The sequence below is a fragment of the Ursus maritimus genome, unplaced genomic scaffold (genome assembly GCF_017311325.1).
Source record: "Ursus maritimus isolate PB19 unplaced genomic scaffold, ASM1731132v1 scaffold_3, whole genome shotgun sequence".
Classification (NCBI taxonomy): domain Eukaryota; kingdom Metazoa; phylum Chordata; class Mammalia; order Carnivora; family Ursidae; genus Ursus; species Ursus maritimus.
In genome coordinates this window covers 56,828,171-56,844,462 of record NW_024425563.1, presented here as the reverse complement: position 1 = coordinate 56,844,462, position 16,292 = coordinate 56,828,171, and the positions used below count along the sequence as shown (strand labels likewise).

Here is a 16,292-nt window from a genome sequence, read left to right as displayed (position 1 = left end):
ATTTCTGCCACTGATAATAATTTTGTTTGAGTGCCTATTCTGTACCAGCGTGGTCCTAGAAGCTGAAGAGGCAGGGGAGAACAGGATAAAAAGGTTCCCTGCCTTCAAGAACCCACTTTCTCGTGGACTTAGGGTAGATCCTTGTATACCGAAGGAGAAATCGTAAGTGACTAGGTGGGCTTAGCAGGGCGGAAGTTCATGTGAAGGCAACATATTCTTGTCCCTGAGTCTACAGATCAGCTGTATCTGGGCCAGGTCCCCCTGTGATCCATACACCTTTTCATTCTGAGCCCCAGCCTGCAGGAGCACCTGCCATGTGGGCCAAGGCAAAGGACAGGAACACAGGAGACAGAAGTGAATCCCTGCAGTGCAGTAAAAGCTCATCTCCTACTGGCCAAAAGAAGTCAGAGTGAAGCGTGGCCGGGGGGAGGGGGGTGGGGGTCATTTTATCCTAGCCTGCGGGTTCCACTTCTGGGGACGGACACAGCGAGGAGGGGCTTCTTGAAATACGTATTTAAAAGAGAGGGGGCAAATGATTGGGAACAAATATACCACCCATTACAACTTGCCTCAGAAGCCTCAGTTATTTCTTAAGGCATGGTTCCTTAAAGATGCCAATAAGGCAGAGCTTGGTTAACTTAATTAGGTCATTTCATATTTTTTTTTAAATGTCTTTCCTTTTTTGAAAAATATATCATTTAACTGCTCCTACTAGGTTTCAGTGTCTGCATATATTTTGGGGTTTTAGAAGCACAGGTAGAAGTTTCTACCGGAAACGCTGTAAGCTCAGTGAGGATAGGGCAATCCTCTGTGGACCCTGCTGCCTGATATTTGCTGTAAATGAGTGAGGAACTAGAGGGCCAGTTTCACCATCAAGGAGGAAATTTTTATTTCCTTAGCACAACAAAATTCTCTCTGACTATACTAGTAGATTTTAGGGAAAAAAGCATATCTCAGAGTTTAGCGGTTACCCACTTCTGTAATACAGAAGCAAGAAAAATTTATAGCAACTCTGGAAAGGGGGGTTGGAAGAGAACAGACTGAATCAACCGTTAAAATAGGTAGCTTAATAAAAAGTTAAAAGCACTGTAAGGGAAAAATTAACTGAGGAAGCTCTAAGGAGTGTCAGAGAAGGATGCAGTTTTCAGTGGTGGGGGAAGGACTCTCTGACAAGGTAATATTTGTGTAAACACTTGAAGGAGGTGAGGAGTGAGCTATCTCGATATCTCCAGGAAGAGTTTTCTGGGCAAAGGAACAGAATGCAGAGGCTTTGGGGCATGGCGTGCTGGGGACAGAAAAAGGGAGAGTGTTTGGTTAAGAGCGACAATGTAGATCAGCTCGGTGACGTGGCAGGTCCCCTATCATCTAATAACTTTGGCTTTTATTCTGAGTCAGGTGAAAAGCTTTTGGGAAATTCTCGGCAGAATTGTGCATCATGTGTTTAGGGTAAACGGGATCACTTCGGGTTTGCTTTGGGAATAGACTCAGAAGCCAGAGCAGAGGCAGGGAGACCTTAATCTGATGGATGTTTGTACCTGGATAGGATTTTTCTAACAAACACAAACCATTTTCCAAGCCAGTAAATGTCATGATAGGATTTAGACTGACTTGACTTCAGTTTAATCTGAATAATAATCTTCAATGTATTATATCATTTATAAGCACTTCGGATATCATTCATAAATAAGCCACCAGTAATATGTTTGATGATGTATTTCTCTGAACGTAACTTCAGATCAAACTTTGCAGTCCCATTCTTCCTAAATTGAATATCGAATGCCGGCGTGGAGTAACGGAATAATTATCGGCCATGGGTGTACTCCGTTATGTCCTTAAATATATCTGGCTGCATAATTTGGGTCAAGCTACTTAGCCTTGTTGAGACTTAATTCATCCTCTCTAAAAATTTTTACTTTACGTAATTTTGAGGAAAATGCCCACCACATTTTGGTTCATAGAAGAAACTCAATTTGTTCCCTGCATCCCAAATTTGGAAGACCTCTCGAATGGGAGAACAGATGTTGTGGCAGAATTTCAGTCTGATGTGAAATGTTTGCTTTAACATGAGTGTGTATTTAATAGCTGCTCCCACCAACTCTTCTGACATTTTGAAACTTAATAACTCAAGAAGGGAAGTTTTGGGGTGACGATCTAGAGAATATTGAAATTTGAGTCCTGTCATAGAAGGCTTTGGCTCTGTCCCTCTACGTGTTGGCAGACCTATTACAGATTTTTCTACTGAGATTTTTACTGGAGCCATATAGCCATTGGCCATACATGTGCAAATCGAACCACCATAAAAGTTTGGATCTATTTTTTTAGACTGCAGCAGTCTGAAAAATGTGAGAGCTTTGAAAACTGTCTTAATATCTTGGTTGGGTGTTGAAGTCACACAGGATTAGAACATGACTAAGTGTTACTGAGACTCCGCCAAGCTGTGTAAGGTAAAATGGAAATGAGGTAAAAATATGCAAGCAGCCGTGGTGTATTGCTCTCTTCAAAAATTTCCAGCGGAATTATGTAATGAGCCGAAGAGTTTGGTAGGGTGGGTTTAGATTAGATCTTGCTGTGACTTAATTTAGAGCCACCGTCATTAACAGATATGACAAAAATTCTCTTTAGCTCCAAGCTAGTATTAGAATAACAGTAGCATTTTCTCCATGTGAAAAGGTTCTTGAGAGAACAATGTTTTTGCAATGTTATCTCAAATCATCTCAGTGTTATTAAAACTGACTTTCGTCTATTAACTCATAAGTTGTTATTTGCATTTAATTTAGCAAGTTTTGTGTTCATACATGCTACACTCTGATTAACATGAAAGAAAAAGTAAATAACGGTTCAAAATGGATGAAGCTGGTTTATGTAAGTTGCTTGGCATTTTTTTCACTTTCTCTGTAAAACTGCCTAATTTTAGAAGGTGCTTAGCAAATGCTCAAGAAATAGACCCAAGATTTATTCTTTCGACAGTCGTTCTCTGTTCTTGTGTTCCAAATGTGAGGTATTCTAAGCGCTGTTTTAATATGAAGATCTTGTCCATTATGCTTGCTGACATTTGGATAGTTTTCTGTGTAACAGTCTTTTTTCCTTTTGTCTTTCAGGAGCTGTTTCCGGTTAACAGGCAAAGCGTGGATCATTTTGCTAAATACTTTACCGACGCAGGCCTGAAGGAGCTTTCTGACTTCCTCCGCGTCCAGCAGTCCCTGGGCACCAGGAAGGAACTGCAGAAGGAGCTGCAGGAGCGTCTTTCTCAGGAANGCCCAATCAAGGAGGTGGGAAACCATCCGCTCCTATCACTGCAGAACCCGTGCGTGAGAGAAATAGCGTTGTGTAGCAAAGCTCGAGCTTCCTCAAGGACACCTCCCTTCGTCCACTTCTGTGAACTTCGTGTACTCATGTGTACCATCTAAACTAGCTCAGTGTCAGAGTTTTGACTCGAATCCCCTAGCATGCTCCAGAAATTAATGGTGATTTCCACACAAGTGATTTGTTTTATCAGGCTACCGTAACGAGCCAAATAGTTGATCTGCCAGATAGAGTTGCCATCCACTATCAGTATATGCCATTATAGGTCATTTTTCCATTTCATTGCAGATAATACAATATGGTTAAATATATGGTTAGTGTTTGAAGTCAACACTGGGTGTTTCATGGATCACTGGGTATGAATGTGGAGTCTTTTCTTTTCTTTTCTTTTTCTAAGACAAAAAATTTTGATGGTTTTTGCATTCGTATCCGGGGAAAAGACTGGTTGGGCCAGTGGCTTGTTGGATCGCACTCACAGCAGCTGGGTATCCCTATAAATGTAAATACTACATTTCTTTTATGACGGTAGTTCATAGAGCTATGACTGTATCTTTTAAATTAAAAAAAAAAACTTTAGGGGCGCCTGGGTGGCACAGCGGTTAAGCGTCTGCCTTCGGCTCAGGGCGTGATCCCGGCGTTCTGGGATCGAGCCCCACATCAGGCTCCTCCGCTATGAGCCTGCTTCTTCCTCTCCCACTCCCCCTGCCTGTGTTCCCTCTCTCGCTGGCTGTCTCTATCTCTGTCGAATAAATAAATAAATAAATAAAATCTTTAAAAAAAAAAAAAAAACTTTAACAAATTTTACATGAAAATCCAAAATTAAATGAAGTCCTTTCCTTTTGCCATTTGCTTCCAAGTGCCAAACCCTTAGCACTCTGCATGCTCTAAGCCCCACATGGCACCTTATGTGGTTTGACTGGAGAATTCCAGACCGATGCTATCCAGCAGATGGAGGTGTTGGGACAAAAAATATTTCTAAGTCTCATGGCAGTAAGTTTGGCAATATATTGAGTAACATTTCTCCAAGCAAGAACTTGAACATGATTTTCCATGGAGAAAAAAATAAAAAGAAAAACCAAAAAATGCTGTGATGCTTCTGGATGCAAAGATGTCACCTGTCTTTGCAGTGTTTTTCAGCCAGCTCAGGCACTGGGACTTCCCAGTTCCTTCTATTAAAGGTCACTTAACCGGTTCCTGACCCTCTGCATCCCAGGCCAGGGGGAAAGAAAACAATGTCTTTTCACTAAAGAGGGGGTAGTGGGGAAGAATTGTGCTAGTCACAGAGTAATAGTATACTTGACGTGGATTATGGTGTTTAATCACTTTTGAGGACCTAACCTGTCTTTGTGATTGTATTTCAAAAGGAAAAAAAATTTTCCAAACAAGTTTGATATGAAATACATTAGGCTGGTCAGACCTTTTATTCCGTGCCATCAGATTTGAGGATAAATTTGCATATTTAAGCATGACGTCAGGGGGGAAATCACCTGTCCAGAGCTGCTGCATTGATATGTATCCTATTTAAAAGATTGCCTTTGCACTTTACAGTTTATTCACATGGGGAATGAGGGTCATCAAAAGTAAGCATTAAGGAATAATATTGTGGTGAATGGACTTGTGTAAACCCAAGCCATTATTCATTATGGGGTTTAAAGTTGAGAGTCGGAGATAAAGATTCCCAGCTCCGTTGCCTTCTTTAAACCCCGGAGAATCAAACCAGCTCAAGTAATCAGCTCTGCTGGACCCAGAGGGGTTGCTGCAGATAAAAGAATTACCTCCTAAGAAACAGAGTTTCCCTCTTACTTCCTGTCCCCAGCAGCTCCTGGCCAGAGCCAAACCTATTAATTTTTAGACTAAAAATAAATGTGCTTTGAGAACAAATCATTCTGTTTTTCCTCCCACTTGTAATCTGAGAATACGTACTGGGAAAGGAGGGACTGAGCCGAATATTCATCCAACCAGAGCCTTCTACTAACCAGGCACAGTGAGAGGGAAACGCCCAGCTGCCTGTTACTCTCTGACCCCTTTCTCCATGAAATGTAGGTGGTGCTCTATGTTAAAGAAGAAATGAAGAGGAATGATCTTCCGGAGACAGCAGTGATTGGACTTCTGTGGACCTGTATAATGAACGCCGTTGAATGGAACAAGAAGGAAGAACTGGTTGCAGAGCAAGCCCTTAAGCACCTGAAGGTACAGGGTCAACAGGGAACAGTCTTGGCTGTGGACCAGTTGCAGCTCTTAACCGTATGCATGACACGGGTGTTCTCACTGCAGTTCACCCGGGGTTAGGCCAAAGATTTCCTGGTTTTTGTGATTTGTTGTTGTTGTTGTTTTCAAATTCGCCACTACCTAAAATGTCTCAGATGTGAGGGCCTGTGAAATATATTGAAGGGTAAGTTCTTACTAAATACAATGTTGGGTGCACTTGGGTGGCTCAGTCAGTGAAGCGTCTGCCTTCAGCTCAGGTCATGATCTCAGGGTCCTGGGGTCGAGTCCCGTGTCAGGCTCCGTGTTCAGCAGGGAATCTGCTTCTCCCTCTCTGTCTGCCCTTCCCCTGCTCATAGCCTCTCTCTCAAATCAATTAAAACATCTTTAAAAAAAATAAACACAATGTCAGACAATTCACAGACTAATCGTATATTCAGTATTTAAAGTTAAAAAGAAGTATGGTCTAACTTGGTTTTTTTTCTTTCTACATGGCAAAAATTCTTGGTAATATTTTTGTTTAAGTAGACTACAGATTGGTATTAGAATCTGAGTGGTGGAAGAAATCAACTCATTGTGTAAATTGCATTTTTTTGTGCATGGATACATGTTTTTGCTTTTAAGTGTCTTCTCCCTATAAAACTGTATGAAGATGAGTGAAAGACTTAGATCCTTCCTACAGAGTTTACATTTGAACTGGTAAGTCAAAGACTACCTAGTAGAAACTAGGCAGACTGTAAATTAAAGATAACTCTCGGTGTTCAGAAGAGAGCAGTGATGGGAGACGCCTGGGCGACCCAGTTGGTTAAGCGTTTGCCTTTGGCTCAAGTCATGATCCCAGGGTCCTGGGATCGAGTTCCGCATCGGGCTCCTTGCTCGGCGGGGAGCCTGCTTCTCCCTCTGCCTAATGCTCCCCCTGCTTGTGTGTGCTCTCTCTCTCTCTCTCTGTGACAAATAAATAAAATCTTTAAAAAACCCAAAAAACAAAAACAGTAGTGAGTACAATCTGCAGATTAAGTAGATCTGGGAGGGCTTCTTGGAGGAGATTTGTGTTGAACTGAGTTAAGTCTTAAGAGAAAACAGTGGCTATACATCAGTGACTAAAAACAAAGGACAATTAGGACAAAGAGGGAAAGGGAGAAGCAGACTCCCCACTGAGCAGGGAGCCCACTGTGGGGCTCAATCCCAGGACTCTGGGATCATGACCCAAGCTGAAGGCAGACGCTTAACCGACTGAGCCACCCAGACCCCCTCTACCTTCTTTTCATAGTGCCCATTAGACAGACGTAGTAACATCACCTTTAATAAAGTCAGAATTTCATATTTGTTCTCTTCAAGTGGGTACAGTGAGAGAAATCTGATAAGATGCTAGGATAAAAAATTAATTTTGATTGGACACAATGTTATGATAATAATAAGATAGTCCTAAAAGTGAATGCTTTCTAAGCACGTCTCCAGATTTCTGCTGTGATTCAAGTATTGTTGGCCCTGTACCTCCCATGAAAATTAATGGTTGGTTTTACTCCCCACTTCTGTTCCAGCAATACGCTCCACTGCTGGCTGTGTTCAGCTCCCAAGGCCAGTCAGAGCTGATCCTCCTCCAGAAGGTTCAAGAATATTGTTACGACAACATCCATTTCATGAAAGCTTTTCAGAAGATCGTGGTTCTCTTTTATAAAGGTATCTCTCCATGTGCCTCTACCACTATGTTTCCATGGTGTATTGAAGTTCTTTAAGGCCCAGCGCAGGGGGTAAGGCAGAGGGGGACGTTGGAGTTCATGCTAATTTTTGCAAGTTTTAGTGAGGCAGCCATATTATGTGAAGAGAGAAAGTGCAAATACCATATATGCATGATTAGGCCCCTGGGCACGTTGCCAGAAGACTGGCGATAAACCGGTTATTATTTTCAATGGGGAAGGATGGTGAAAAAGACTGTAATAACAAAAAGTAATTAGGTCTGCTTTGGAATTGTAAGGATTAGCTCTAATAACAATGACTACCAAAGGCTGCCTGTAGTATATTCAGACCTCAGGTGCTATAAAGCTGACTAAAATTACTGAAATAATTAGCTTTTTACTTTGTATTTTAATTATTTGGCCCAACCATTCTCCTGTTTTTCAAGGAAATGACTATTTTTAGATTTTTTCACTTTACTGTCTTTTCATTGTATTTGTAAGGATTAGGTTGTCATGACAACTGGCACTGCCTTTAAAAAGTGAATGCTATTAGAGTTTTAACTGATCTCGATCTCTATACCTGTAGTATATAAAAAATGATCCTCGACTATTCTTTGGTCTGAGTTCATGCAGTTTTATTGGGGGGGAAGGAGCACTGAAGAAATGATACATTTTGAACATTATAAAATGCTTATTAGAAGGTACTGCAATCTTAAATGGCAATTTAATATTTTTTTAAAAAGTACAAATTAACATCAACCAAATGTTTCTTTTCTTTTTGATGTGTTCTTAAATTTATCTATTTTGAATGATAATTTGGGCATGTGGAGTGTAAAAATTTTTACATTATTGATTAACAGCTATTTTTAAAATGTTCGAGCATCTCACAGTTTTAATTGGCTATCCAGATTCTTCAGATGCATAGACCTTGCCCACAGGTGTTTGGGTGATACTTTACTCTCTCAGCCTCAAGGTATTGAGCACAGTTTTTGTATCAGTAGGTGAGCGTGCTGACTGCCAAGTCCCATTTGAAGTTTAGTAATTGGTGTTTTTCTCTGGCCAGATCCAAATGAGGTCCTCTTGGACATGGTCATGAGATAGCAACGTCCTAAAACTAGGGCTTAAAGGACGCCCAACGTGACCCATCAGAACCAAACCTGCAGGTCATATTGCCAACCCACTTGTGGTACCCAGCAGCCAAGAAGGAGGAGCCAAGCCCGCCCAGCCCGTGGCCATTCTGTCCACAGCAGCCATAGCTGACGCCATTGTAAACTGGTAGAGAGACTGTGAGACAGGTTTCACGTGTGCTTCGTGAGTGGCCAGTATTTTCCCCTACAGAAAAGCAAACTGTTATAAACTAGTAGCCTAAGCACACAATTTACTTTGTCACTTAATAGCTAACCCAACCAAACAGTGTCTCTAACCAGATCTTTTTGTAACTGAAATATACTTGTTTCAGCCTCATCGGCAGGAGCACCTCATTTTACTATTGAACTTACTTCACTCACACACACCCACTTTTTGTCGGTAATGGCATCTATTAAAATCCTTTTTCACATTTCTCATTTTAACCATTAATGTCAATGTCCTTCCCCATTGTGCTCCTTACAATAACTACTGACAACAGAACTGGTTGCTTTGAGTTATTTCCTATTCTTCAGCCCCAAATGCTGAAGAACGGTGACCTAATTGGAAAATCACTAAGAAGTGGGTACCGAGAAGAAGCATTAGCTCCTCCCTAAGCCATTGATTAACTAGTTGGTCAATTGTTAAATAATCAAAAGTCAGTCAGGTCTGTGGAAAGTATGAGCAGACCCAAGGGAACACAGGAAGGTGTCAGTCTTATCCTGGCTTAGTTATTTTTGTAAATGAAATCAGGAAACTGTAAAATGGAAACTGAAAATACATCACTGAGAAGTGAAAACTAAATGTTATTTTCCAGGTAATTTCATAATTTCCCATAAAATTATACATATAGTCTGTTTTTCTGAATGAAATAATTACATTTTTTTTTTCTCTTGGAAACATGGAATCCTGAGGAGTGATTTTCCATCCTACTATTAAAAGAGTTTCTATGTTTACCTTCTTACCTTTTTTGGATAGTAGTTTTTTCTTTGACCTAATTTTATCTAACAAACACCTGTGCAACAAGAGATGTACGTTTTTTGTTTTTACAACGACTTGTATGTTCTTTTTTTTTTTAAGATTATATTTATTTATGAGAGAAAACACGAGAGAGCACAAGCAGGGGGAGCAGCAGGCAGAGGGAGGGGGAGAAGCAGGTTCCCACTGAGCAAGAAGCCCAATGCGGGACTTGATCCCAGGACCGTGGGATCATGACCTGAGCTGAAGGCAGACACTTAACGACCTGAGCCACCCAGGCACCCCGGACTTGGATGTTCTTGTTCTGTATTTTATCTGCCTAGAAAGGGGTGACGAACAGTGTGTGTGTGTTAACGCACCCTCTTCCCAGTGCTACTGCGTAGGTGAATCACCCGAGAGCTTGTTAAAACACAGATTCCCTGGGATTCTGGTTCAGAAGGTCCAGGGTTGGGCGCGCAGATTTGCGTTTTAACAGATTTCCAGATGATGCCGTGACTATTGGTCAGGACCAGTGGTCGAAAGGGTTATTGAATGCCAAAGTGACAAATTCTGTGAACTGTGGTAACATATTCCAAGATTATACTTCTCATTAATTCCATGTACACATACACATTCAACAAATATCAAATAGTATCTTGTTTGCTTCTTTTACATTATGTAGTGATGTGGATTCCTTTATTTTATTGTAAGGAACATTTTGTTTTTAAGCAGGTTTTTAAAAATGTAATAGAAATAATTTTTCCTTTCCCATTTTAATCTCTGTTTGTTATGTACACACAGCGTCCCTGTATATCTAGAACTTGAGGATAACAGAAACTTGGGGATATGATGCCTCCTGTCTCCTTGACAAACCTAATTATTTTAAATGAATGCCATTATCAAAAGATTTTTTTTTTTAAACATGTAAATAACAAGGGGATGGAAGTGAATAAAGTATAAATAATAGTGCTTTTCAGGAATGAAAGAAAAAAGTGGAGATTGATATTTTAGTGAAGATTCACTTTCTGTATTAAAATCTAGATTTTATATTTCTATGCAATAGGAAAAATAGTAAGTCATCACTAATTTTCAGACATCACGTTATTTGCTTCGTAAAATAATTTCTCTTCCTTTCTTCCTAAAGCTAAGTACCATATTCTCAACATGCAGATCTGAAAAATACAAAACTCTTTTCTCGAGTACTATCAGTACAATTATGGGTTGTATTGTTTGCAGATATTTCTTAGGTTAAGTTCTGTTCCTCGTGCATATTTTTCTGAAAGAAACTTTCTTTTCTCATCCTAAAAAAACATGAGTAGCCCTCTCACCATATATTCTCAGCATTCTTAAGGTAAATTATTTTTGACTTATGTCCCTGTGTGACATCCCTAAAATAATGAGTTTCTTAAGTTCCCAGTGCACATGGTTTTGGGTTTTTTTTTAAATATATTTTTTAAAGATTTATGTATGTATGTATTTGTTTTAGAGAGAGAGAGGGTGTGCATGCGTGCAAGTACACGAGTGGCGGGAGGGCGGACGGAGAGGGAGAATCTTAGGCCGACTCTGTGCTGAGCGGGGAGCCTGACACAGGGCTCAGTCCCACAATCCTGAGATCATGACCTGAGCCGAAACCAAGAGTGGAACACTTAACCAACTGAGCCACCCAGGCACCCCACAAGTGACATGGTTTTTAACTTAAATATCTAAGTAATGTTCCCTACAGCTTTGCATTCTCAAACCACTTGTACAATATTTTCTCTGTGATCCTCATGAAAACCCAACATTTAAATTATAACTCTGCAAATTGAGAAATATGTATTTTTTCTCATCAAGTTGATGAATTTGTCCATCAGACATTTATCAAATGCATAGTAGGTGGCAGGCCTTCCATTAAATGCCGGAAATGAGATGATGAACAGAATAGTTCCTGGCTTCTTAAATTTCAGAGTGTAGAAAAAAACCAAGGATTACAGTCACCATTTCATTTCTAAAACAAGACTCACACAGAGGGTGATGAGAAGTGATGGAATGTTGGAGGAAAGGCACACAGTATTCAGCCAGACAGAATGGAGCAAAAATATTTTGTAATCTGAGGGAATTCTACATGCACTTGTAGAATGTTTTTCTTACTGTATTTTTACTGATATTCTATATTCCTAGCAGGCATTTCTGGGAGATCCCAACAAACACTGTTGTTCAGTGTTAATGAACTCCTCTCCCCACTTCTCCTTAGTGGGGGAAGAACGTTCTCTCTTTATACCTCAGGAAGTTCTTTCCTCTTTGGAGTAGACTTACCACTAAACAAAAGTTAAGTTTCTTCTTAAACTTTTTGATGTTTGTGCTTTGCCTCTGTAGTTGTCCTGTGTAGTTGCTTCTGTCCCTTCTTTTTTGTCTGTTCCCCAGCACTAGAAATGTGGTCTCGCGGCAAGTATTCATTACTAAATTAGGCTCTTCTAGGAACTCACCTTTGCGGTTTGTCTCGTGTTCTGTGGACAGTGCATCTGATTAGTTTTACCTGATGATTGACCGGCGATTTAGTAATTGCATGGCCTCTTTCAGCCTCTGTGGGGCAGTAAACCACATGAATGAGCTCTCAGTCTTCAGAGGGAAAACCTGAGACAGAGTCACCTGCAAGGGCAGTCTAACTCAGCTTTCCAGCACGAGCATTGTATCACACACGGTTCCTTAAAGGGAGGAGATAAAAGAGCATTTCTCTACTTGTTTGTTGCATTGTAAATTCCATTTGCTTTATAATAATAATAGTTCTATAGTACTTGTGCATAATTTATAAACCAAAAAACATACATATGTTGGGTGTACATGCTCAAAATTGTCTTACTGATAGGGGAGCATGACCAAGACAGTTTGGAAATTAAGTGATCTAAATCACAAGTGTCTCGGGGCGCCTGGGTGGCTCAGTCAGTTAAGCGTCTGCCTTCAGCTCAGGTCATGATCCCAGGGTTCTGGGATCGAGCCCCACGTCGGGCTCCTTGCTCAGCAGGGGAGTCTGCTTCTCCCTCTCCCTCTGATGCTCTCCCTCTCTCTCAAATAAATGAATAAATAACATCTTTTTTTAAATAAGTAAATAAAAAATAAACCACAAGCATCTTAAAAATGTTATGAAGATAAATTATATAAAAAGGACTTTCAAAATCCATATTTCGGCCAATAGGTATTTTTGAAAAATCTGTGTAAAGCAGCCTTGCACAAGAAGTCACTTCCTCGGGCTGTGAAGTATTTACTCCTCCCCTCTGCAAACATGGGCTTTGATGGCAAGTGGCAAGAAAGTTCTTTCATCACTGTGAGTGCAGAGTGGGAGCTGGAAATGGAAGCTGAAAGACTAGAAGCTAATAGTAATTCTATAGGACTCCTAATTATAATTTTTACACCCAGTTCTTATGAATGAGTAAATCCAGGCTTTCTTCTTCCTTTGCAAAATGTAGTGTGTTTATTGATGAAAATAAAGAAAACAGACTTGATATTTTCTAAGACCAGTCGTGTGCATTTTTAGTCAATTCAGTTTCTTCCACTGAATACAAGCCAGTTATTAATTTTCAAAAAACTTCAGGTTTTGGTTATGAAAACATCAGTGATGATTTGAATGAAAGCAATATCAAATTATTTCCCTCATTTTTGTAAGTTAAAATTATATTTTAACTGCAGAAACATCATTAGCATGATTTACCAGCATTAATAATGGATTGGGCGGGCATTGGGGACAATAATGAATTCTTTTTATCTGTTTCCCATCTCATTTCTCACTCTGAAATCCCAAAAGACAATCTATCGGAACATTGGCAACGTACGTAGACAATTACTTTCATATTCCCTCCTATTCGTAACATTAAATAGTCTAAATTAATGGTAACTTGAGGGTTTCATGACACATCTGTGGAATTTAGAATTTAAGATAATGGGTAGTTAATCGATAATGCTTTTTGCTAGAAACCTGTAAGAAGTCTACCTAATGTATCTGTTTTTCTCTTAATGGAGTACAAGGAAAATATTACTCTTGTGATTTGGGATAGTATAGGAAATTCATTACTTAGTGATGGAAAAAATGTAGAATTTTGAGTCATGTATGTATTGGTTCTGTGATACACCCAGATAGCACATCTTTGTATCTAATTGTTAATAGCATTGTTACATTCTACTTACGTGTTTTTATTTGCCTTTTTTTTCTCCTAAAAGAGTAAATACCCTTAAAAGACCAGTCATTTGAGGTTGCTGCTTAATCAAGACGTGTTTGAAGTTGGCAGAACACAGAGTGTTCTGAATTGTTGGAGTTGCTGATTCATTTGCAAAATTACGAAATAACCCACTTTCCTACCAGCAAATTAGCGCTGGGAAAGATTTCCAGGTCCCAGTAGTGACTCACAGATAAGCTCGCAATGTATCATGCCTGATGAGATGTGTATCGTCGTCGTCATCGTCGTCGTCATCACTAAAGTATTTGCTAAACGAACTCCCAAAATACAGCACAGTGCTATATGGAAATGAGCTTGGTTCCTCTCGATAAATTTCGGATATGGATTTCTTTTATAACAGAGCTTTTGATATATAAAGTGATTGCTTTCTATTAAATTAGAAGACATAAAGTTGCTTTAAAAGATGACATTTATGTAGTAACTTTGACATCTTTGATTTGAAATTACAGCTGATGTACTGAGTGAAGAAGCAATATTGAAATGGTACAAAGAAGCACATGTTGCCAAAGGCAAAAGTGTTTTTCTTGACCAGATGAAGAAGTTTGTTGAGTGGCTACAAAACGCCGAAGAAGGTATGGTTCCATTTAACAACTTTGGTGGCCATTTAGCAAACACTTTCTCATTCTAATTTAAGGTATTTACTACCTCTTCAACAGATTTTTCTTGGTTTCCTAAAACTAAAGTTCTTAGGGTGTTTTCTGTATCAAACATCCTGCCTGCAATCTTAGCCTTCCTTTCTGAAATGAAAGCAATGAAAAGTTCTACATGGTGAAAGAAAGAAAGAAAGAAAGAGAGAGAGAGAGAGAGAGAAAGAAAGAAAGAAAGAAAGAAAGAAAGAAAGAAAGAAAGAAAGAAAGAAAGAAAGAGAAAACAAGCCTGTTAAAATATCCACCCTAATGGGGGACAAAGGAATAAATCATCAGCTGTTGTGAAAGGAAAAAAAATCTGGCTTAATTACACATTGTGGGATTCTATAAATTTTTATAGCACCTTAACCAGTTGACTGGCACTTAAAGTGGGAGCGCTAGATGGAAGAATCATGGACGAGAGTGAATCCCACTAAGCCTGAAAAGTTTATTGTAGATGACCGAGAAGAGTAAAAGTCATTAGGGTCTCTAATAATATTTATGAGCATGCTGCATTTTTAGAAAGCCAAAGTTCATTGAAAAGCAAAAAGGAGCCAGAGTTTGCTACTGCCTTCACGTATGACTGTCTTCCCTAGTAAATGCATGCCTATGGCAAAGAAAGTGTCTCTTGGGAGTTGGGCATAGCAGATTAAAACTCTTTCATGACTTTATTTAAAGGAGTCTCTGGGGGCACCTGGCTGGCTCAGTCAGCAGAGCATGAGACTCAGGGTCATGAGTTTGAGTCCCACGTTGGGCATAGAATTTACTTAATAAAAATTTTTAAAAAGGACAGGTGCTGGGGTGGCTCAGTCAGTTAAGCCTCTGACTCCCGGTTTTGTCTCAGGTCATGATCTCATGGGTTGTGAGACCGAGCTCCTGCATCAGGCTCCGCGCTCAGCGGGGGGTCTGCTTGATGATCGTCTCCCTCTCTTTCTCTCTCTCAAAATAAATAAATAATTGTTTTAAATCATTTTTTTAAAGGAATCTCTGAATGAAAACCCTGGCTTTACTCTCTTTTCTCCCTAGAATCTGAATCGGAAGGTGAAGAAAATTAGATGGCTCAAGAAGCACAATGCCTAGGCTACCACACAACACTTTTACTGGGAATGCTGAACCATTTGAGAAGAGAAACCTGGCTTCTGTTTTCACAAAGGAGAAAAAAAAAAATAGGATAGGCTTCCCTTGTGCAGAGGGGAAATGGTTTTGGTTTTTGTTTTGTTTTTAAATGGAGCCCTGAGGCATCAGCTCTTATACTTGGGACCCTACCTCTCACTCACTATATGCTAACTTAAAGCCATTCAGCCAGGAGTCAAGTAGGTATCTGAAAGTAAATACTCGACAGACTCCTCTTTTTTAGCTGTATTTTTCAGGTACTGTGTGGTGAACGCCCCACTGGTGTCTATTACAGGGCCACTTTGGTAGTTGTGTATCTGCTCGTGTATGTGATTTGACAAACCAGTTTTTTAAAATAAATGGCTTTTTAAAAATCTGGGCTTATATTCTCAGAGCTTTTATTTCTTTAATGCACATGACTTCTTATGCAGGTGACCTTTCATTATTATGCTTTTTTTTCTCCATCCAAAATTGTGAATGGTTACATTTCTTGTCATCTATAGAAACAACCCTGTTTCTTTTGCCCTCAGAAGTGGCGCATTTCACTTGTCTTCATACTGAAATAGAAATCAACCCAAAATATATGCACATTAGCACTAACACCATGAATTGATAGTATTAATAATTATTAGGTTTGTAAATATATAGTTCCACACTTCTCGTGTTTTCGTCACTGCTGTTTCTTCCATTTGGAGGAGAACTAATTGATGTATATATGTAAATAGATCTTTGTTTATATTTATAAGTAGGTGACTTTCGTCTTTAAATTATCTCATCCTCAGTAGTAACAATGAAGCATCTTCTGTTTGCAAAAGCTCATAGTTTCATTTCACAGTTCTTTTTTAACGCTTGAAAAACTTCAGGACCGCACCTGTTGCTATGAGGGCAATGGTTATCTCCAAGACAAACATTTTCTCTAAGAGTTGAAACAAGGAGGCTACATGGCAAACAACATTCAGCAAGTTAAGTATATAAAGAACTTTATCATTATCATGTCATGTCATCAAAAGACAGTTTTCTAGTTACCCATGTGTCCTCAGGAAGAAAAGGAAATCTTTTCCCTATGATGTAACCACATA

General features: G+C 39.5%; 1 protein-coding gene across 1 annotated transcript in view; it reads left to right on the top strand.

Moving 5' to 3' along the window:
• Positions 1 to 15,589, top strand: part of BZW2 (basic leucine zipper and W2 domains 2) — a 62,784-nt gene extending 47,195 nt beyond the window's left edge. Inside the window, exons 8-12 of the mRNA XM_040644223.1 lie at positions 3,099 to 3,269; positions 5,347 to 5,493; positions 7,050 to 7,188; positions 13,924 to 14,046; positions 15,127 to 15,589. Coding sequence (XP_040500157.1) covers positions 3,099 to 3,269; positions 5,347 to 5,493; positions 7,050 to 7,188; positions 13,924 to 14,046; positions 15,127 to 15,155 — 609 coding nt within the window. The 3' untranslated portion in view covers positions 15,156 to 15,589. The remainder of the gene's footprint in view (positions 1 to 3,098; positions 3,270 to 5,346; positions 5,494 to 7,049; positions 7,189 to 13,923; positions 14,047 to 15,126) is intronic.
• Positions 15,590 to 16,292: the final 703 nt, after the last annotated feature.